The 23,358-nt window shown below is 46.8% G+C and overlaps 1 protein-coding gene across 2 annotated transcripts; it reads left to right on the forward strand.

Moving 5' to 3' along the window:
- The first annotated feature begins 9,495 nt into the window (after positions 1–9,495).
- Positions 9,496–22,013, forward strand: csrnp1b (cysteine and serine rich nuclear protein 1b). 2 transcript variants are annotated; one of them, XM_036945636.2, is made up of 5 exons: positions 9,496–10,066; positions 16,161–16,365; positions 18,187–18,452; positions 18,696–18,989; positions 19,153–22,013. In XM_036945636.2, exons 2-5 carry the CDS (start codon positions 16,170–16,172, stop codon positions 20,098–20,100), a joined length of 1,704 nt encoding a protein of 567 aa, XP_036801531.2. In that variant the 5' UTR covers positions 9,496–10,066; positions 16,161–16,169; the 3' UTR covers positions 20,101–22,013. The 2 variants fall into 2 exon arrangements, with proteins under 2 accessions (XP_036801531.2, XP_090055351.1); XM_090199225.1 differs by lacking the exon at positions 9,496–10,066 and adding an exon at positions 12,571–12,751.
- Positions 22,014–23,358: the final 1,345 nt, after the last annotated feature.

The raw sequence follows: 23,358 nt of genomic DNA on the forward strand, positions 1-23,358 counted from the left end.
GTCCAGACCCAGGGCTCTGAGCTTGGTGTCCAGACCCAAGGCTCTGAGCTTGGTGTCCAGACCCAGGCCTCTGAGCTTGGTCTCCAGACCCAGGGCTCTGAGCTTGGTATCCAGACCCAGGGCTCTGAGCTTGGTGTCCAGACCCAGGGCTCTGAGCTTGGTGTCCAGACCCAGGGCTCTGAGCTTGGTGTCCAGACCCAGTGCTCTGAGCTTGGTGTCCAGACCCAGGGCTCTGAGCTTGGTGTCCAGACCCAGGGCTCTGAGCTTGGTGTCCAGACCCAGGGCTCTGAGCTTGGTGTCCAGACCCAGGACTCCAAGCTTGGTGTCCAGACCCAGGGCTCTGAGCTTGGTATCCAGACCCAGGGCTCTGAGCTTGGTGTTGAGCTTGGAGGGAACAAGAGTGTTGAATGTTGAACTGTAGTCAATGAACAGCATTCTCACATAGGTGTTCCCCTAGTCCAGATGTGTTACGGCCGTGTGAATAGCGATGGATCGCTAGTAAGCTAATTGGAGTGGATCAAGTGGGCCTGGCATGCCGGCCTTGATGTGGGCCATGACCAGCCTCTCCAAGAACTTCATGATGACAGAGGTGAGTATGACGGGACGATAGCCATTTGGGCATGTCACCTTGGTTTTCTTGGGCACTGGGACGATGGGACGACTGCACATGACCTGGTAGTAGACCAGTCTCAACCTGACTGAGAAGAAACATGACATGGTAGTAGACCAGTCTCAACCTGACTGAGAAGACACATGACCTGGTAGTAGACCAGTCTCAACCTGACTGAGAAGACACATGACCTGGTAGTAGACCAGTCTCAACCTGACTGAGAAGACACATATCTCTCTCTCACACACACTTTATCTCACTCTCTCTCACACACTTTATCTCACTCTCTCACTATCTTTCTCTCTTTCTCTCTCACACACTTTCTCACTCTCTCACTATCTTTCTCTCTTTCTCTCTCACACACTTTATCTCACTCTCTCACTATCTTGCTCTCTTTCTCTCTCACACACTATCTCACTCTCTCACTATCTCTCTCTCTTTCTCTCTCTCTCTCTTTCTCTCTCTCTCTCTCTATTTCTCTTTCTCTCTTCTCTCTTTCTTTCTTCTCTCTCTCTCTCTGCACTATAATTAACTATAATTACAGCACTATGCCATGACTACATACTCCACTCTCCTCTGCTAGTGTCTATTTCAAGGAAGAGCTGCCCTTTGGAAATGTGATTTCTGTGAAAATAGAAATGAGGAAGTGTTTGGTTTGAAGATAAACTTGGCTGTGTGTGTGTGTCAGAAGCAGGCAGTGAGAGTGTGACGCTGCTCACCCGGAGTTTCCACCGTAATCTCTCTTTCTCTTTCCTTCTGCTCTGAACAGTCAGTTATTATGTTGCTCTTTATTATGGTTTACGCCAACTAGATAAGGAACATATGAGGCATTGGCTTGAAGAGAGCTACTGTTCCAGGGATATAAAATGTGAGAGGATCGTTTTGATCCAACAAATCATTGACAGTTCATTATCTAATGAACAGTGAACTCATGTCTAGACTTGATATGAATGGAATATACAGTACATATTTTTATCATGACTATACAGGACCCTACTGTAACCTGGGAGAACATCATCTGACTATACAGGACCCTACTGTAACCTGGGAGAACATCATCTGACTATACAGGACCCTACTGTAACCTGGGAGAACATCATCTGACTATACAGGACCCTACTGTAACCTGGGAGAACATCATCTGACTATACAGGACCCTACTGTAACCTGGGAGAACATCATCTGACTATACAGGACCCTACTGTAACCTGAGAGAACATCACCATTTAGACAGCACCATGCAGACAGCACCATGCAGACAGCACCATACAGACAGCACCATGCAGACAGCACCATACAGACAGCACCATGCAGAGAGCACCATACAGAAAACACCTTTTAGACAGCACCATGCAGACAGCACCATACAGACAGCACCATACAGACAGCACCTTTTAGACAGCACCATGCAGACAGCAACATGCAGACAGCACCTTTTAGACAGCACCATGCAGACAGCACCTTTTAGACAGCACCTTTCAGACAGCACCTTTTAGACAGCACCATGCAGACAGCACCATGCAGACAGCACCATGCAGGCAGCACCTTTTAGACAGCACCATGCAGACAGCAACATGCAGACAGCACCTTTTAGATAGCACCATGCAGACAGCACCTTTTAGACAGCACCTTTTAGACAGCACCATGCAGACAGCACCATATAGACAGCACCATGCAGACAGCACCATTTTGACAGCACCATTTTGACAGCACTATTTTGACAGCACCATTTAGACAGCACCTTTTAGACAGCACCATTTAGACAGCACCATTTAGACAGCACCATTTAGACAGCACCATGCAGACAGCACCATGCAGACAGCACCATTTAGACAGCAACATGCAAACAGCACCATACAGACAGCACCATGCAGACAGCACCATGCAGACAGCACCTTTTAGACAGCACCATACAGACAGCACCATTTAGACAGCACCATTTAGACAGCACCATGCAGACAGCACCATACAGACAGCACCATGCAGACAGCACCATGCAGACAGCACAATGCAGACAGCGCCATTTAGACAGCACCATGCAGACAGCACCATTTAGACAGCAACTTGCAGACAGCCCCATACAGACAGCACCATACAGACAGCACCATTTAGACAGCACCATTTAGACAGCACCATGCAGACAGCTCCATGCAGACAGCACCATACAGACAGCACCATGCAGACAGCACCATGCAGACAGCACCATGCAGACAGCACCATGCAGACAACACCTTGTAGACAGCTCTATGCAGACAGCACCATGCAGACAGCACCTTGAAGACAGCACCATGCAGACAGCACCATTTAAACAGCACCATGCATGGTGTATTGTAGCCTGTATTGATATGAGGGCATGTGTCGGACTGACAGATGGTGAAGCGTGATTCATCACTCCAGAGTCCAATGGCAGCGAGCTTTACACCACTCCATTTCATAAATATGGGTTGTATATTTAACATGGTGTTTGTTCTTCACTGGTTGCCCTTTTCTTGTGGCAACAGGTCACACATCTTGCTACTGTGAAGGGACAATGTGGAATTTCACCCAGTAGATATGGGACTAGGTTTTCTAATTCTTTGTGGATCTGTGTAATCTGAGGGAAATGTGTGTCTCTAATATGGTCATATATTTGGCAGGAGGTTAGGAAGTGCAGCTCAGTTCCCACCTCATGTTGTGGGCAGTGTGCACATAGCCTGTCTTCTCTTGAGAGCCACGTCTGCCTACGGCGGCCTTTCTCAATAGCCAGGCTATGCTCACTGAGTCTGTACATAGTCAAAGCTTTCCTTAAGTTTGGGTCAGTCACAGTGGTCAGGTATTCTGCCACTGTGTCCTCTCTGTTTAGGGCCAGTCAGAGTGGTCAGGTATTCTGCCACTGTGTCCTCTCTGTTTAGGGCCAGTCACAGTGGTCAGGTATTCTGCCACTCTCTGTTTAGGGTCAGTTACAGTGGTCAGGTCTCTGTTTAGGGCCAGTCACTGTGGTCAGGTATTCTGTCACTGTGTCCTCTCTGTTTAGGGTCAAATAGCTTTCTAGTTGGAGCCGTTTTTGTTAATTCTTTCCAATGTGTCAAGTAATTATCTTTTTGTTTTCTCAATGATTTTCTCGGGTCTAATTGTGTTGCTGTCCTGGTGTCTCTCTATCTCTCTCTCTCTCTCTCTCTCTCTCTCTCTTTCGCTGTCCCCATTCGCTCTCTCTTTCCCTCCCTTTCTCTCTCTCTCTCTCCCTCTCTCCCCTTCTTCTCTCCCTCTCTATCTCTCTACCCATTCTCTCTCTCCCCCTTCTTACCCTCTCTCTCTATCTCTCCCTCCCTTTTTCTCTCTCCCCATTCAATCAAATGTATTTATGAAGCCCTTTTTCCATTAGCTGATGTCACAAAGGGCTGTACAGAACCCCCCCCCCCCCCCCCCCCAAGATGTTAAAATGTTCATAGATGACCAGCAGGGTCAGCCCAGACAGGAAGATCACGTCAGTGACTCAACCCACTCAAGTGACGCACCCCTCCTAGAGACGGCATGGAAGAGCACCAGTAAACCAGTGACTCAGCCCCTATAATAGGGTTAGAGGCAGAGAATCCCAGTGGAGAGAGAGGAACCGGCCAGGCAGAGACAGCAAGGGCGGATCGTTGCCTTTCCATTCACCTTCACACCCCTGGGCTAATTCTCTCTCTCCCCTCCTTCTCTCTATCCCCTCCTCTCTCTCTATCCCCTCCTTATCTCTCCAACCCCTCCTTCTCTCTCTATCCCCTCCTCTCTCTATCCCCTCCTTCTCTCTCTATCCCCTCCTCCTCTCTCTATCCACTCCTTCTCTCTCTATCCCCTCCTCTCTCCCCTCCTTCTCTCTCTCCCCTCCTTCTCTCTCTCCCCTCCTTCTCTCTCTCATTATTGTGCTACTCCTCCCGTTCCTCCCCATCTACTCCTCCTGTTTCTCCCCATTTCCTCCTCCTGTTTCTCCCTCCTCCCCATCTACTCCTCCTGTTTCTCCCCATCTCCTCCTCCTGTTTCTCCCTCCTCCCCATCTACACCTCCTGTTTCTCCCTCCTCCCCATCTACTCCTCCTGTTTCTCCTTCCTCCCCATCTACTCCTCCTGATCCTCCCCATCTACTCCTCCTGTTCCTCCCTCCTCACCATCTACTCCTCCTGTTCCTCCCCATCTACTCCTCCTGTTCCTCCCTCCTCACCATCTACTCCTCCTGTTCCCTCCTCCTACCCATCTACTCCTCCTGTTCCTCCCCCTCCACATCTACTCCTCCTGTTCCTCCCCCTCCCCATCTACTCCTCCTGTTCCTCCCCCCTCCCCATCTACTCCTCCTGTTCCTCCCTCCTCCCCATCTTCTCCTCCTGTTCCTCCCTCCTCCCCATCTACTTCTCCTGTTCCTCCCTCCTCCCCATCTACTCCTCCTGTTCCTCCCCATCTACTCCTCCTGTTCCTCCCCCCTCCCCATCTACTTCTCCTGTTCCTCCCTCCTCCCCATCTACTCCTTCTGTTCCTCCCCCCTCCCCATCTACTCCTCCTGTTCCTCCCTCCTCCCCATCTACTCCTCCTGTTCCTCCACCCTCCCCATCTACTCCTCCTGTTCCTCCCTTCTCCCCATCTACTCCTCCTGTTCCTCCCTCCTCCCCATCTACTCCTCCTGTTCCTCCACCCTCCCCATCTACTCCTCCTGTTCCTCCCTCCTCCCCATCTACTCCTCCTGTTCCTCCCCATCTACTCCTCCTGTTCCTCCCTCCTCCCCATCTACTCCTCATGTTCCCTCCTCCTCCCCATCTACTCCTCCTGTTCCTCCACCCTCCCCATCTACTCCTCCTGTTCCTCCCTCCTCCCCTTCTACTCCTCCTGTTCCTCCCTCCTCCCCATCTACTCCTCATGTTCCCTCCTCCTCCCCATCTACTCCTCCTGTTCCTCCCTCCTCCCCATCTACTCCTCCTGTTCCTCCCTCCTCCCCATCTACTCCTCCTGTTCCTCCCCATCTACTCCTCCTGTTCCTCCCTCCTACCCATCTACTCCTCCTTTTACTCCTTCCTCCCCATCTACTCCTCCTGTTCCTCCCTCCTCCCCATCTACTCCTCCTGTTCCTCTCCCCTCCCCATCTACACCTCCTGTTCCTTGTTCCTCCCCATCTACTCCTCAGCTCTCTGCCCGGCCTGCGTCCTCTTCATTAGAACAACCAGTCAGAGCCTCAGCTCTCAGCCCGGCCTGCGTCCTCTTCATTAGAACAACCAGTCAGATCCTCAGCTCTCAGCCCGGCCTGCGTCCTCTTCATTAGAACAACCAGTCAGATCCTCAGCTCTCAGCCCGGCCTGCGTCCTCTTCATTAGAACAACCAGTCAGATCCTCAGCTCTCAGCCCGGCCTGCGTCCTCTTCATTAGAACAACCAGTCAGATCCTCAGCTCTCAGCCCGGCCCAGCTGTATCCTGTTGACCTGAGTCCAGGGCTCTTCATTAAAACAACCAGTGATTTTTTTTATAAACAACTAATTAGCTGTAGGCACAAAGCAGTTCTACAGAGATGACAGTCAATGAAAGTAATGTCTCCTATGGTTTAATTACTGTGTATTTTACTGTTACACAATATGGGTGTTCATCTGCAGCAAGAGAAGCTCTGCTCTGTTTATGTACCGATGCAAACAAAGTCAATCTGTGGTACTGGGGTTCCGGTCATTCACAGATTAAACAGTCCTAACACTGAACCTCTGTTAGAGATTAAACAGTCCTAACACTGAACCTCTGTTAGAGATTAAACAGTCCTAACACTGAACCTCTGTTAGAGATTAAACAGTCCTAACACTGAACCTCTGTTAGAGATTAAACAGTCCTAACACTGAACCTCTGTTAGAGATTAAACAGCCAGAACACTGAAGCTCTGTTAGAGATTAAACAGTCCTAACACTGAACCTCTGTTAGAGATTAAACAGCCAGAACACTGAACCTCTGTTAGAGATTAAACAGCCAGAACACTGAACCTCTGTTAGAGATTAAACAGTCCTAACATTGAAGCTCTGTTAGAGATTAAACAGTCCTAACACTGAACCTCTGTTAGAGATTAAACAGCCACAACAACACTGAACCTCTGTTAGAGATTAAACAGTCACAACAACACTGAACCTCTGTTAGAGATTAAACAGTCACAACAACACTGAACCTCTGTTAGAGATTAAACAGTCCTAACACTGAACCTCTGTTAGAGATTAAACAGTCCTAACAACACTGAACCTCTGTTAGAGATTAAACAGCCACAACAAAACTGAACCTCTGTTAGAGATTAAACAGCCAGAACACTGAACCTCTGTTAGAGATTAAACAGTCCTAACACTGAAGCTCTGCTAGAGATTAAACAGCCACAACAACACTGAACCTCTGCTAGAGATTAAATAGTCCTAACAACACTGAACCTATGTTAGAGATTAAACAGTCCTAACACTGAACCTCTGTTAGAGATTAAACCATTTTAACACTGAACCTCTGTTAGAGATTAAACAGTCCTAACACTGAACCTCTGTTAGAGATTAAACAGTCCTAACACTGAACCTCTGTTAGAGATTAAACAGTCCTAACACTGAAGCTCTGTTAGAGATTAAACAGTCCTAACACTGAACCTCTGTTAGAGATTAAACAGTCTTAACACTGAACCTCTGTTAGATATTAAACAGTCCTAACAACACTGAACCTCTGTTAGAGATTAAACAGTCCTAACAACACTGAACCTCTGTTAGAGATTAAACAGCCACAACAACACTGAACCTCTGTTAGAGATTAAATAGTCCTAACACTGAACCTCTGTTAGATATTAAACAGCCACAACAACACTGAACCTCTGCTAGAGATTAAACAGTCCTAACAACACTGAACCTCTGTTAGAGATTAAACAGCCAGAACACTGAACCTCTGTTAGAGATTAAACAGCCACAACAACACTGAACCTCTGCTAGAGATTAAATAGTCCTAACAACACTGAACTTCTGTTAGAGATTAAACAGCCAGAACACTGAACCTCTGTTAGATATTAAACAGCCACAACAACACTGAACCTCTGCTAGAGATTAAATAGTCCTAACAACACTGAACCTCTGTTAGAGATTAAACAGCCAGAACACTGAACCTCTGTTAGAGATTAAACAGTCACAACAACACTGAACCTCTGTTAGAGATTAAACAGTCCTAACAACACTGAACCTCTGTTAGAGATTAAACAGTCATAACACTGAACCTCTGTTAGAGATTAAACAGCCAGAACACTGAAGCTCTGTTAGAGATTAAACAGCCACAACACTGAACCTCTGTTAGAGATTAAACAGCCAGAACACTGAATCTCTGTTAGAGATTAAAGAGCCAGAACACTGAACCTCTGTTAGAGATTAAACAGTCCTAACACTGAACCTCTGTTAGAGATTAAACAGCCAGAACACTGAATCTCTGTTAGAGATTAAAGAGCCAGAACACTGAACCTCTGCTAGAGATTAAACAGCCAGAACACTGAACCTCTGTTAGAGATTAAACAGCCAGAACACTGAACCTCTGCTAGAGATTAAATAGTCCTAACAACACTGAACCTCTGTTAGAGATTAAACAGCCAGAACACTGAACCTCTGTTAGAGACTAAACAGCCAGAAGACTGAACCTCTGTTAGAGATTAAACAGTCACAACAACACTGAACCTCTGTTAGAGATTAAACAGTCCTAACAACACTGAACCTCTGTTAGAGATTAAACAGTCCTAACACTGAACCTCTGTTAGAGATTAAACAGCCAGAACACTGAAGCTCTGTTAGAGATTAAACCGCCAGAACACTGAATCTCTGTTAGAGATTAAACAGCCAGAACACTGAACCTCTGTTAGAGATTAAACAGCCAGAACACTGAACCTCTGTTAGAGATTAAACAGTCACAACAACACTGAACCTCTGTTAGAGGTGAAACAGTCACAACAACACTGAACCTCTGTTAGATATTAAACAGCCAGAACACTGAACCTCTGTTAGATATTAAACAGCCAGAACACTGAATCTCTGTTAGAGATTAAACAGCCAGAACACTGAACCTCTGATAGAGATTAAACAGCCAGAACACTGAAGCTCTGTTAGAGATTAAACAGCCAGAACACTGAACCTCTGTTAGAGATTAAACAGCCAGAACACTGAACCTCTGTTAGAGATTAAACAGCCAGAACACTGAACCTCTGTTAGAGATTAAACAGCCAGAACACTGATCCTCTGTTATAGATTAAACCGTCCTAACACTGAACCTCTGTTAGAGATTAAACAGCCAGAACACTGAACCTCTGTTAGAGATTAAACCATTTTAACACTGAACCTCTGTTAGAGATTAAACAGCCACAACAACACTGAACCTCTGTTAGAGACTAAACAGCCAGAACACTGAACCTCTGTTAGAGATTAAACCATTTTAACACTGAACCTCTGTTAGAGATTAAACAGCCACAACAACACTGAACCTCTGTTAGAGATTAAACAGCCAGAACACTGAACCTCTGTTAGAGATTAAACAGCCACAACAAAACTGAACCCCTGTTAGAGATTACACAGCCAGAACACTGAACCTCTGTTAGTGATTAAACAGTCACAACAACACTGAACCTCTGTTAGAGATTAAACAGTCCTAACACTGAACCTATGTTAGAGATTAAACAGTCTTAACACTGAACCTCTGTTAGAGATTAAACAGCCAGAACACTGAACCTCTGTTAGAGATTAAACAGCCAGAACACTGAACCTCTGTTAGAGATTAAACAGCCAGAACACTGAACCTCTGTTAGATATTAAACCATCCTAACAACACTGAAACTCTCTCCCTCCCTATCTGTGTGTGTGTTTGTGTGTGTGTGTGTGACAGGCTTCTCCCTTAACTGGAAACCAGCAACACCGGGTTGATATTGAGCTGAGTCATACAGACTTCTCCCTTAGCTGGAAACAGCAACACCCAGAGAGAGACATGACACTGATGAGATGACAAGACAAATCCCCGCTGGGGAGAAATCATTCCAGAACGGGACACAATGAAGTACATGTTCTGTAGCCTACTTTTCCCACTGTACCCATACCATTTCTTTCCCTCAACACATTAATTTACGTTATGAACTTTACATATTCATCCTCCACTATTTGTTTTGTTTTTCTACTGGCAGAATAGATCGTGGAATGAAATAGCCCAGTTAAACCAGGAAGTTGTCTCTCTCTCGGAAAGCAGGAAGCAGCGTGGGCTGGCCTGTCTCTCTGTGTCACCGCCTGCGTCACATGCCAGGAGGGGGTTCTCCAGTGACGATAAGGCCGCGTAGCGGAGCAGTCTGCCACAGACAAGGGGAAGAAAGGCTGTGGCTGGTACGGACGGTGCTGTCTGGCTGCAATAGAAACAAAAGCGAGCGGTCTGTTCGAGCATAAAGCGGAATTGTGTCCATTGGATTATACATCGTTACTCTAATGGTGATCGGATACCTGGGTTATTGGTGAGTAGCGGCGCTGTTGGTTATTTAATACCGTTCTGTGTCATTTACGTTGTAAAAGCTTCGGGGTGGAGACGCAAATAGTTTGGATGATCTATGCTCTGTCACCACAGTAGAAACGGCAGTGGCGCTAATCATTTCCCCCATGATATGTTGGTTACATTGTTGCAGACCTACACATTATAGACAAAGCTGTGTGGTATTTAAATGACGATTACAGGGTATATAATGAAATGGTTCCATTCGTTAACGGTCGCTATTTGTATAAATCGGACGTGTCTTCTCAGCAGAGTTGGTTTATTAATACTTTTATGTTTTAAACAAGTTTTTGTCGGTGTTCTGGCTTTTAATAAACCAAGTGATTGTAACATGTTGCGTGGAGGACAGGTGAGGATAATACACTGGATATTGTTTTCTGCTGAATGACTAGATTTCATAAACTAGGCTGAGGATTTTATAATGACATGCCAATATCCATGGTAGGCTATTATAAAGCTATTATGGGGCTATTAGGCTAGTTGATTTAGGCGATGTTGAAGTTTTAATTCTGGTTTTCCTACAGTGTGTTGAATACATTCATTAATCAGTTCGCCTCTAGTGGTGCGACCGTCTCTGTAAAGCCCAAATCAAACGTGTTCACGGCTGGATCTCAGAATACAAGGTAGTGTAGCGTACTTTTCCCCGCGTCGACGACATCCAAAGCGTCAGTTATTCCGCTCACTTTATTAAGCCAATCAATGCTGGTAACGTGGGGAAATAAACAGGCAGAAAATAGTCTGTTTGTGCATTATAACGGGTAGTTAAGTGTGTATTTAGTGTTCCGTTTAGCTGCCAGTGACAATAATACATTTCATATTTCAAATCATATTTGAAACCATGAACTTGATGCCTTTGTTGAATTGGAGACCTGGCCTGTAGTCTAGGCAGGATACAGCCGAGGAACTAAGAATGAGACGAGCTCAGTTCTTTCTAAACTGCTGTTCGCTACAACTCTCCTCACATTCTTCAGCCGACAGAGCAGGAGGCAGACACAGTGGCTCCTGTAGGACAACATAACAGATACAACTGTATTGTAGATTATCATGAGGATTACATTGGAATACCTACACAGTGTATGTGACTTGAGCTCTGCACTGTCGCTCGGCAAACATTTTGACCCCGTTGATGGTGTATTTGCACTGTGATTTCGGCTTAACCGGAGCGACTCCTGAAGGCAGCCACTACGGTATGAGCTGTCCTCTCACGGTTGATGCAAGTGTTGTCATAGAAATGATCATTCATCACAGGGAGGAATGATCGGGTCAACATGGGGAAGCTGACCACGGATAATCAGACGCGATATAATGATTGACTGCCATATCATAAATTAGTCTGCGCTATTCAAATGAAATGGCCCATGTGTGTTGATCGCATTGTTATTGGAATAGCCCAATACAGAATCAATGCCCATTTGATCATACATGATTGATTGGTTGATTGATGCAATCAGGGGCATTCATATGCCACTTGGCGCAAGGAATCCCTTTCATTGTTCAATCTCTGTCTGATTACCTGACAATCACCGCTTGATAGTTAGTAACTAGAGGATTGATTATTCTGCGTTGGAGCACACACTGTTTAGAAGACAAACAAATCATGAGTTTCTATGTTGTCTGGGAGGCCTAGGCTATTTTCAATGCATGTTTTTGTAGAGTGATATTTTGATGAGTGGAAGGTAAACACTGTATTTTACTCAGCAGATGTGTAGTGTGTGTATTCGGCTCTAGCCTAGTCGTCTCCAGTCGTCTAGTCATTGAGCTGTTCTCTAGCAGCTCAATGATCCTTTGTCTACAGCCAGACCGCTGCACGGAGTCTGAGGTTCTACTTCACCGGGGCAACTTTCTTTTGAATGATATTTTGTTTGTCATGTCTTCATGGGTATTATTTGTATTCATCTTGTCTGTTGGCTTTTTCATTGTGACTAATGCAGTTCCTCTTTTGGCACTTTACTGAGCATTTAAAACGGTATTATTGATTTGATCATAATGTTTAACCTCTACAGGATCATAATGTTTAATACTCTACGGGATTGGTGTCCCCTGGCGGCTAATGTGATTAGCATGAGGTTGTAACAAAACATGTCCCAGGACATAGAAATATCTGATATGGGCAGAAAGATTAACAAGAATTTAAGCTAACTGCACTGTCTAATTTACAGTAGCTATTACAGTGAAATAATACCATGCTATTGTTTGAAGAGTGCACAGTTATGAACTAGAACATTTATTAATAAACCAATTAGACACATTTGGGCAGTCTTGAGACAACATTTTGAACAGATATGCAGTGGTTCATTGGTTCAGTCTAAAACTTTGCACATACACTGCTGCCATCTAGTATCTAAGTATCATATTTTCTCACACAGCCCTCGTGTTTTGAATGTGGCCACTATAAAATGAAATGTGTTCAGTATGTTGAAACATATGCTCTCATTCACGCGTTGCGTTAGAGGACATATCATATTTGGCAGCTCTTCCACAGTGGGAGTCATCCTCGTTTCCTGTCTCACCTAGGCTGTGTCCCAACTGGTGCCCGTTGTAGTACCCTACCCCATAGGGGCCCTTACATGTCCAGATCCTCCTAATGAACAAACCTACAGAGGACAGTGATGCTGCAGGAATCAGGAAATCCCAGACAGACGCGGAGACAGTATGTAGATTATTTTAGATAGCCACTTCCTGTGCACTGTGGCACATGTTTCACAACCACAGGAAACTGTTAAACTGACACACACACAGCTCCTCAGCTGGGAGAGAGAGAGAGACAGCCTGTCTGTCTCTTGTGAATGTTGTTGGTCACAGAGAATGGCCCCGGCTTTGTCTCCGGACAGGGGGGAGTGGGGAGGGATTGTGTGGTGGGGCGTGCTGTCCCTCTGTGTGAGAGGGGGGTGTTGTCTGACCGTCTGACCACACACAGAGCAGGCTCCTGTCTCCAGGGAGTAAATAAGAGTTGATGAACAGAAGCTAGTGTCTGGTTTATTATGCCTACCACAGCAGATAGCAGAACGAAAGTGAAAACTAACGGTCTCTCTTCTTTTATAGTATCCCTTCGTTTCCTCATCCCTGGGGTGAGTTTGGCTTCTGCAAATGTTTCAGACACTCAATAAAAATCTAATCCTACTGGTTTGATTTCCATCTGCAGTGGTTATCTCAATGTATAAATATTATCATTGACTTTAAATAGACATGTAGTGAAAAAGCTTAGAGTAGCGGCAGGTGTCTGATGACTGATGTCTGTTTCACTGATGACTGATGACTGATGTCTGATGTCTGATGACTGAAACAGTGACATATAAAGTGTTTGACTGGTAACCTCTGGCAGCCATTCTTGGCTCCATGTTGTTAAACAGGTCCAGGGTTTGTCTAATGGACAGTGTTCTCAAGACTGCTCCACACTACCTTGTCTGGTAGACTGCTCCACACTACCTTGTCTGGTAGACTGCTCCACACTACCTTGTCTGGTAGACTGCTCCACACTACCTTGTCTGGTAGACTGCTCCACACTACCTTGTCTGGTAGACTGCTCCACACTACCATGTCTGGTAGACTGCTCCACACTACCTTGTCTGGTAGACTGCTCCACACTACCTTGTCTGGTAGACTGCTCCACACTACCTTGTCTGGTAGACTGCTCCACACTACCTTGTCTGGTAGACTGCTCCACACTACCTTGTCTGGTAGACTGCTCCACTCTACCTTGTCTGGTGACTATACGGTCTGGTGACTATACGGTCCGGTACGGTGACTATACGGTCCAGTACGGTGACTATACGGTACGGTGACTATACGGTCCGGTACGGTGACTAAACGGTCCGGTACGGTGACTATACGGTCCGGTACGGTGACTATACGGTCCGGTGACTATACGGTCCGGTACGGTGACTATACGGTCCGGTACGGTGACTATACGGTCCGGTACGGTGACTATACGGTCCGGTACGGTGACTATACGGTACGGTACGGTGACTATACGTCTAAGAACAGCATACCTCGGGCATCTTATCCAGGTTGCTCAAAACCAGGATACAAGCTTTTTCGGGTTATTGTAAACGGGATATGATGTTTGTGTGTCAACTCAAAAACAGAATACTTGAGTATCCTGGATAATGAACAGGATATTGGTGTGCTTGTTAACGTGGTCATTGACTCCAGGCCGTGCTGTGCTACAGACGGTCCCCGGTCCCTGGCTGCAGGGTGGGCCGTGCTACAGACGGTCTCTGTCTGGCTGCAGGGCGGGCCGTGCTACAGACTGTCCCCGGTCCCTGGCTGCAGGGCGGGCCGTGCTACAGACTGTCCCCGGTCCCTGGCTGGCTGCAGGGCGGGCCGTGCTACAGACTGTACCCGGTCCCTGGCTGCAGGGCGGGCCGTGCTACAGACTGTCCCCGGTCCCTGGTTGGCTGCAGGGCGGGCCGTGCTACAGACTGTCCCCGGTCTCTGGCTGGCTGCAGGGCGGGCCGTGCTACAGACTGTCCCCGGTCCCTGGTTGGCTGCAGGGCGGGCCGTGCTACAGACGGTCCCCGGTCCCTGGCTGGCTGCAGGGCGGGCCGTGCTACAGACGGTCCCCGGTCCCTGGCTGGCTGCAGGGCGGGCCGTGCTACAGACTGTCCCCGGTCCCTGGCTGGCTGCAGGGCGGGCCGTGCTACAGACTGTCCCCGGTCCCTGGCTGGCTGCAGGGCGGGCCGTGCTACAGACTGTCCCCGGTCCCTGGCTGGCTGCAGGGCGGGCCGTGCTACAGACTGTCCCCGGTCCCTGGCTGGCTGCAGGGCGGGCCGTGCTACAGACTGTCCCCGGTCCCTGGCTGGCTGCAGGGCGGGCCGTGCTACAGACTGTCCCCGGTCCCTGGTTGGCTGCAGGGAGGGATTAACCTCTATTGTTTCGGCTTGTTTACCTAATTAGTGTCAGGTAAACTCACTGCAGTCACTCAGTCAGGAGACATGACCCACTTCTGAAACCTTTGGGTCTGCCCCCCCCCCCCCCCCCCCCCAGTCTCCCTCCTCCCCCCGCTCAGTCTCCCTCCTCCCCCCGCTCAGTGTCCCCCGCTCAGTCTCCCCCCTCCCCCCCCCTCAGTTTTTGGTCCTAGACTTGGCGCTCCGGTACTGCTTGCCGTGCTATAGAGAGAACAGTCTATAACTTTGGAGATTGGAGTCTTTGACAATTTAATGGGCTTTCCTCTGACACCACCTATTATATAGGTCCTGGATGGCAGGAAGCTTGTGATGTGCTGGGCCGTACGCAGGCCTCTATAGCACGGGGCGTGTTCTGCTGGGCCACACAGAGCAGCACACAAATAGCTTGTACTCAGCAGAGACCATTGTACATTTCACTCAGACATCTATGGTTGTAGCAAAGCCAGCCTTTTAGGTCTATGCTCTGATATTAGAGCATATGCCCATGAAAACACCACCAGGATTTATTCTATTAGCCTAAGGATATTATTAATGATAATGATAAGTATAAGTATATGATAAGTATGATAATAAGATGATATGATAATAGTTTTTGTTTAATGTGAGCGCAGTAATAATACTATTGACCTTGAGGCCTTCCTGTGTAGGACGCCTGTAATCATCACCATAATCACTTCTGCTGAAATCACACTGCAGTTATGACATGTTGATTTAGCCAATTATGCTCATTGAAAACTTTCTAATATGTTAACCCCTCCCCCTCCACCCTGTGTTTCTCAGATCAGGTCCATGCTAGCTAGCACCATGCTAATAAACCTGTCTCCTCTACCTGTGTTTCTCAGATCAGGTCCATGCTAGGTAGCACCATGCTAATAACCCTGTCTCCTCTACCTGTGTTTCTCATATCAGGTCCATGTTAGCTAGCACCATGCTAATAACCCTGTCTCCTCTACCTGTGTTTCTCAGATCAGGTCCATGCTAGCTAGCACCATGCTAAAAACCCTGTCTCCTCTACCTGTGTTTCTCAGATCAGGTCCATGCTAGCTATCACCATGCTAATAACTCCGTCTCCTCTCTCTGTGTTTCTCAGATCAGGTCCATGCTAACTAGCACCATGCTAATAACCCTGTCTCCTCTACCTGTGTTTCTCAGATCAGGTCCATGCTAGCTAGAGCCATGAGCGGTCTACTGAAGAGGAAGTTTGAGGAGGTCTATGATGAGGACCAGTGCTACTCCTCGTCCTCCTCCCTGTCGTCCTCGGCCTACTCTGGGTGGGACTCGGAGGGCGAGAGCTGCTACTCAGACACCCTTGACTCAACACCCAGCAACCCTGGCTCTCCAGACACACATTGCAACAGTGAGTATCTAATCTACTTCCTCAGGCTTCACTATGCCATGACCACGTCTGATAGTGGATGTTATGCTGGTAAAACAGACTTACCACCTCACACAGAGCAGCTCATTAAAACAGATTTACCGCCTCACACAGAGCAGCTCATTAAAACAGACTTACCGCCTCACACAGAGCAGCTCATTAAAACAGATTTACTGCCTCACACAGAGCAGCTCATTAAAACAGACTTACTGCCTCACACAGAGCAGCTCATTAAAACAGACTTACTGCCTCACACAGAGCAGCTCATTAAAACAGACTTACTGCCTCACACAGAGCAGCCCATTAAAACAGACTTACTGCCTCACAAAGAGCAGCTCATTAAAACATATGTCTGTCTGAGTACCTTTATATTCCAGGACCTGGTTTTGGGTCAGTGGAGGGTTGGCGAGAAGGGCAAACGGTTGTTAGGTTTCCCAGGATGGCAGGGAGCCAGAGAGCGAGCAGGATGGCAGGGCAGGGAGCGAGCAGGATGGCAGGGCAGGGAGCGAGCAGGATGGCAGGGCAGGGAGCCAGAGAGCGAGCAGGATGGCAGGGCAGGGAGCCAGAGAGCGAGCAGGATGGCAGGGCAGGGAGCCAGAGAGCGAGCAGGATGGCAGGGTAGGGAGCCAGAGAGCGAGCAGGATGGCAGGGAGCCAGAGAGCGAGCAGGATGGCAGGGAGCCAGAGAGCGAGCAGGATGGCAGGGAGACAGAGCGCGAGCAGGATGGCAGGGCAGGGAGACAGAGAGCGAGCAGGATGGCAGGGCAGGGAGCCAGAGAGCGAGCAGGATGGCAGATGGCCAGGCTGAGAAAACACACAGAGCCTTGTTTGGGCCCTAGGCAGTCACCCAGCACAGGTGCTGCCTGCCTGCCTGAGGAGGGAGGGAGGGATGGAGAGAGGAAAGGCATGTTGGAGCATGAGATTAAGGGTGATACTTAGTTCATCTAAAGGAGATAGTTGAACACCACTGGTAGTATAACAGACCTTAGGAGTCAGAGTGGAGCGTTTGTCCTCCTGTTGTTATCAGGTGGATGGATGTCACATTGAAACAGCCTCTGTCTGTGCTGCAAATGTCACCCTTTAGACCAGGGCCAATAGGGTGCCTTTAGACCAGGGCCAATAGGGTGCATTTAGACCAGGGCCAATAGGGTGCCTTTAGACCAGGGCCAATAGGGTGATCTGCTCTGTGGTGGCTACAGGCAGCAGCACCATATCCTATTTCATGCTGGGTCAGGGGTCAAGGGTCAGGTCATACTGGGGTTAAACATCTCCCCCTGTCCTGGGTCCTTTCTGGTTCTCTCCTTCTCACTTTTGGTCTTTAATCCAATCCCATTCTTTGTAAACAATAGGTGTAGACTAACAGTGAATGATTACTGACGAGCTCTTCCCATTGGCACCCTATACCCTCATCATCCCCCCTGCCCCTCCTCATCATCCCTCCGCCCCTCCTCACCCACCCTCCCCCTCCTCCTCATCATCCCTCCGCCCCTCGCTCCCCCTCTGCCCCTCCTCCTCATCCCTTCCCTCCCTCAGCCCCTCATCACCCTCCCTCAGCCCCTCATCACCACCCCTCCGCCCCCTCTAACTCTTAACTGGCTAGGACAGCTCATGAGGTCTCTTAAATATCTGTCGACTAGGTGGAAGGCTTATGAATAAAGAGTTCTGATTTATGCTACCATCTAGTGGCAGGAGAAGGGAGTGCAGTTACTTTGACAAACTGCAATTCCCTTACTGGCTCTTGTTCTTGAAAGCTGTTTTTACGTAATGAGCAGTGATAACACCAACTCTCTCGCTCTCTCTCTAGCCAAGTCCATCCTGAAGAAGGCTAATCGTGAACGGCTAGTGCGGGGCAACGTGACCTTTGACATGGTGACAGTGTTTGTCTTCCCACGGTGCCAGGGCTTCAGCAGCGTGCCCAGTAGAGGGGGCTGTTCCCTGGGCATGATGCAGCGCCACAGCGCCTTCCGCAGGTACACCCTGGATGAGTACGCTGTGGCGCAACACATCCTCCGCCGGGAGAAACTCCTCGACCGCCTCCGAGAGGAGAAACTGGACGCTCTCAAACAGAAAGTGAGCCCTGAGAGACACACACACACACACACACACACACGCCCATATGTGGATTAGATAGTTATGAAGCTAATATGCAGCAGTGTCTGCTGGTGAAAGGTTTTATACCTGGTAGTGGAAAGGTTTTATACCTGGTAGTGGAAAGGTTTTATACCTGTAACGAGGGGTTCTAGCTCTCTTCTCTAGAGAAAACCCCCATACATGCATCACAATTATCCTAACCCCCCCGTCTCTCCCTCCCAGCTGACTAAGGGAGGCACGGTGGAGTCAGAGGAGGCTGACTGCCTCACCATCGAAGACATCCCAGAGGACGAGATGGACATTAGCAGCTGTAACCTAGACGACGGCTCCTTCCTCCACCCCTACCCCTCCAAGAGGAGACATGCCCTGCTGAAGGCTGCGGGGGTGAAGGTGGAGAAGGAGGAGAAGAGGCAGCTGCAGCAGCTCAGAGTGTCCAGGGAGGACTGTGGGTGTGACTGCCAGGGTTTCTGTGAGCCAGAGACCTGCGCCTGCAGCCTGGCAGGCATCAAGTGTCAGGTAAGACACTCGTATATCATAATTTCTTCAACTTCAACGTTAACAGTAAACTGTAAATACTTTATATTCAGCAGTGGTTATTTGTCCACTGTAATACTATATTCTGATCCCTCCGCGACAAAGCAGAACCTGATTTTTTTTTAACGTCCTCTTCTCTCCCCAGATGGACCACTCGTCATTTCCCTGTGGCTGCACTAAGGATGGCTGCGGTAACCAGGAAGGTCGTAAAGAGTTCAACTCCAGCCGGGTTCAGACCCACTACATCCACACCATCATGAAGCTAGAGCTGGAGAAGAGGCTGGAGGAGACGTCTGGACCAGAGGAAGAGGACCCGGGAGAGACCACCTTCTACTTCAGCTCAGAGCTGGCATCGGTCGGGGAGAACAGCTGTAGCAGTGACATGACAGACTCCTCTGCCTCCTCGGGGGGGAGTGAGGACTCAGAGGAAGGGGCGGAGTTAGGCCGGGAGGACGATGTGGATGAAAACGGACTGAGCCGCATCCTCAGCGACAACGACTATAACGTAAACAACTACGTTGTTAATGACAACCGCTGTTGCCCCGAGCAATGGCTACAGCAGCAGCAGCAGGCATCGTCCATGACGACAACAACAACACGGATGTTGGGAGGGTTTAGCACGGCAGACTTCCCAGAGGAGAATGACAATCTAGAGGTGCACACAGACAACCGGGCCATGGCCATATCACTGTTAGATGATAACGCTAACCAAGGCAACGGTCTGTTCCACCACAGCAGCTGCAGAATCTCTAACCCCCCATCTCCCTCAGTAGACTGTCCCAACACCCCATCCCCCTCAGTAGATGGCACCGCTGCCAGCTACATGGACCTCAGCCTGTCCTCAGAGTCTCACCTGGAGTTCTTTGATGGTTTCTGTCTGGGTCCTTCCTCCCTCTACAACTCCCTAACGGAGTACCAACACATGGACAACTTCTTTCACTTCCAGTTGCCTAGTTACGCCAGTAGCCAATCACAGGCCATTGACCCCGGGACCTGCCTCCTGGAGTCTCTGATTGGTCTGCCAGAATCTGACCCAGAACCCCCTGCAACGTTCACAGACAATCAGCTGTTGGAAGAAGCTGTCAGGGGTTAACTATCGGGACCTGAACCGCCAACTGTGTTCTGGACTATGTAGTGAATTAGGGGGATGGGGGTCAGTGTAAACAGACTGCTGTTGGAAGAAGCTGTGATTTCTCTCTTGCCTTCCAATTGTTAGCAAAGCAGTTGGTAATTATCGCTTTATGAAATGGCAGCTAACGTTTCAGTTGGTAATTATCGCTGTATGAAATGGCAGCTAACGTTTCAGTTGGTAATTATCGCTGTATGAAATGGCAGCTAACGTTTCAGTTGGTAATTATTGCTGTATGAAATGGCAGCTAACGATTCAGTTGGTAATTATCGCTGTATGAAATGGCAGCTAACGTTTCAGTTGGTAATTATCGCTGTATGAAATGGCAGCTAACGTTTCAGTTGGTAATTATCGCTTTATGAAATGGCAGCTAACATTTCATAAAAGTGAGATTAAAATAAGTAATTTTCTACATTGTAGAAATAATAGGGAAGACATGAAACCTATGAAATAACACGTGTTGGGTTTTATATGTCACTAAATGTCAACCTCAGAAACCAAGAATAGTACAGCTGGGTATTAATGAATACTCTGGGAAACCAAAAATGGTTTTCAAAACACCTATAACTGTTATCTACATATTATTATTTTAATTTATTTCTTTTATGATTTTCTATTTATTTTCAGATAAAAACCTACTAAAGCTATGCTGAAGCAGCACTGTGGTTTGATATTTATAACCTGGAAGTGCAATCTTTCCTTATGTATCATATGTGTCCCAAATGGCACACTATTCCCTATGTAGTACCCTACTTCCCATAGGGCTCTGGTCTAAAATAGTGCACTATATAGGGAATAGGGTGCCATTTGAAACTGAATCCGTATTAGACATAGTCGGCAATATGGGATTATAGAAAATACCATTGGGAAAGTATTTAATATCTGTTCTCTTATTGTTTAAACAACATTTTGGTTAAATTATTTTAGTAGTTTGATCTAATTTATGACATGTTGGGCAATAAGAGATCGGTGTTGTTTACTCAGGAGGGCTATGGCCTAATCCCAAATCATTCCTTAAACCCTACGCCATTGTGGAGATCTGAGGTGATTTGATTGGTATAAGCAATATAATGAAACTTCCACCTAGCCTATCAGAGCGCAAGTGGGAGCTATTACCATATGGACTGCACCGTTCAGATCCAATCAGCCCTCCACACGTGTAGGGTTGAGGGGTCGATTCGGCCAACGTCACAGTGCTTCTGTTTGAGCTGTGGGACTGTACTGTGTTCCTATTTTATAAATTTAAAATGTAAAATTCTGGCTCTGCTGTAGATACTGCTATCTATAATGTTACCATAGAGAATCACTCTAATATTTTATAAATCATTTGTGTAGATTGAAAGAATTCTAAATCTGTGTCACTGAAATAATTTTATTTAAAAAAATGCAAATTGTATTTTTTTTTTTTTTAAATATTGAAATCTTTGTAATAGATAAATATAGACTTATTATGAAAGCTTCTGCTTTCCAGTATTTTTCATATGAAATGCCACTAAAACAAAATGGATTAGAAAAGTATCCATATGGTTGTTGTGACTGAGACAACGTGATATATTTATGCAGAAAGACTCTGAGAGAAGTTGTGTGTTTGCCTCATTAAGTCCTCAAGCAGACCTCATTTGGTTACGTGGAGATCATCTCATTGAAAAAAAAACCAAAGCCACCAACAGAACACAGCTTCTCTGGTGGAAATGCAGCTAAATAAAGACATGGCAACTAGGGGTATTTATTACATTCCTGGATGAAGAGCAAACCAGAGCAGTTTTTTACTCATCGTCACTCTGATCGTTTTTAAAAAGCTGTTCATTTCATCCAAGTCCCTTTTTGGACAGTTTGTCCTTTTTTATTTATTTTAATAAAACTTTTTCTTAAATGCTTGACTTTGTATATCTTGGTCTCTATTCCCATTCTGTTCTTTAGTGTTCAACCCCGTCTGATGTGTACTCCTTCGCCGTAGCTTGGCCTTTCTGATGGTCAGTTGATGCTTTGTTGCCTTTTCTAACCCAACAACAGAAAACAAATGTTTTTTTTAACTGCACTGGTTCGCTGGACAGTTACCTTCAGGGAGTATTCACACCTGTTGACTTTTTCCCACATCTTATGTCCTGAATTTAAAATGGATAAAATGTAGATTGTTTTTGTCACTGGCCCATGCACAATGTCAACGTGGAATTATCTTTTTCAGTATTTTTTTGTTGGCAGGGAGGGGTACAAATGAATAAATGAAAAGCTGAAATGTTTTTTTGTCAATAAGAATTCAACCACTTTGTTATGGCAAGCTTAAATAAATTCAGGAGTAAAAATGTGCTTACGGGTACCGGTACAGAGTCAATGTGGAGGCTATATACAGGGTGTTACAGTACAGAGTCAATGTGGAGGCTATATACAGGGTGTTACAGTACAGAGTCAATGTGGAGGCTATATACAGGGTGTTACAGTACAGAGTCAATGTGGAGGCTATATACAGGGTGTTACAGTACAGAGTCAATGTGGAGGCTATATACAGGGTGTTACAGTACAGAGTCAATGTGGAGGCTGTATACAGGGGGTACCGGTACAGAGTCAATGTGTAGGCTATAAACAGGGTGTTATGGTACAGAGTCAATGTGGAGGCTATATACAGGGTATTACGGTACAGAGTCAATGTGGAGGCTATATACAGGGGGTACCGGTACAGAGTCAATGTGGAGGATATAACTTAATTGAGGAAAATAAGAACAATCCGAAATTCCTTTTTGATACTGTCGCAAAGCTAACTAAAAAGCAGCATTCCCCAAGAGAGGATGGCTTTCACTTTAGCGAGGAAAAGAACATGATTATTAGAAAGCAAATTACGGACTCCTCTTTAAATCTGCGTATTCCTTCAAAGCTCAGTTGTCCTGAGTCTGCACAACTCTGCCAGGACCTAGGATCAAGAGAGACGCTCAAGTGTTTTAGTACTATATCTCTTGACACAATTATGAAAATATTAATGGCCTCTAAACCTTCAAGCTGCATACTGGACCCTATTCCAACTAAACTACTGAAAGAGCTGCTTCCTGTGCTTGGCCCTCCTATGTTGAACATAATAAACGGCTCTCTATCCACCGGATGTGTACCAAACTAAGTAATAAAGTAATAAAGCCTCTCTTGAAAAAGCCAAACCTTGACCCAGAAAATATAAAAAACTATCGACCTATATTGAATCTTCCATTCCTCTCAAACATTTTAGAAAAGGCTGTT

The sequence above is a fragment of the Oncorhynchus mykiss genome, chromosome 15 (assembly GCF_057628025.1).
Source record: "Oncorhynchus mykiss isolate SJ-2025 chromosome 15, ASM5762802v1, whole genome shotgun sequence".
NCBI classification, from domain to species: domain Eukaryota; kingdom Metazoa; phylum Chordata; class Actinopteri; order Salmoniformes; family Salmonidae; genus Oncorhynchus; species Oncorhynchus mykiss.

What these genes read in the sequence shown, in the direction of transcription:
- csrnp1b (XM_090199225.1), top strand. Translation starts at nt 12,686, where the DNA reads ATGAACAAACCTACAGAGGACAGTGATGCTGCAGGAATCAGGAAATCC. An exon ending in CCCAGACAGACGCGGAGACA is followed by an intron (nt 12,752 to 16,160) that starts GTATGTAGATTA and finishes TGTGTTTCTCAG; the next exon opens with ATCAGGTCCATGCTAGCTAG. An exon ending in TCCAGACACACATTGCAACA is followed by an intron (nt 16,366 to 18,186) that starts GTGAGTATCTAA and finishes CTCTCTCTCTAG; the next exon opens with CCAAGTCCATCCTGAAGAAG.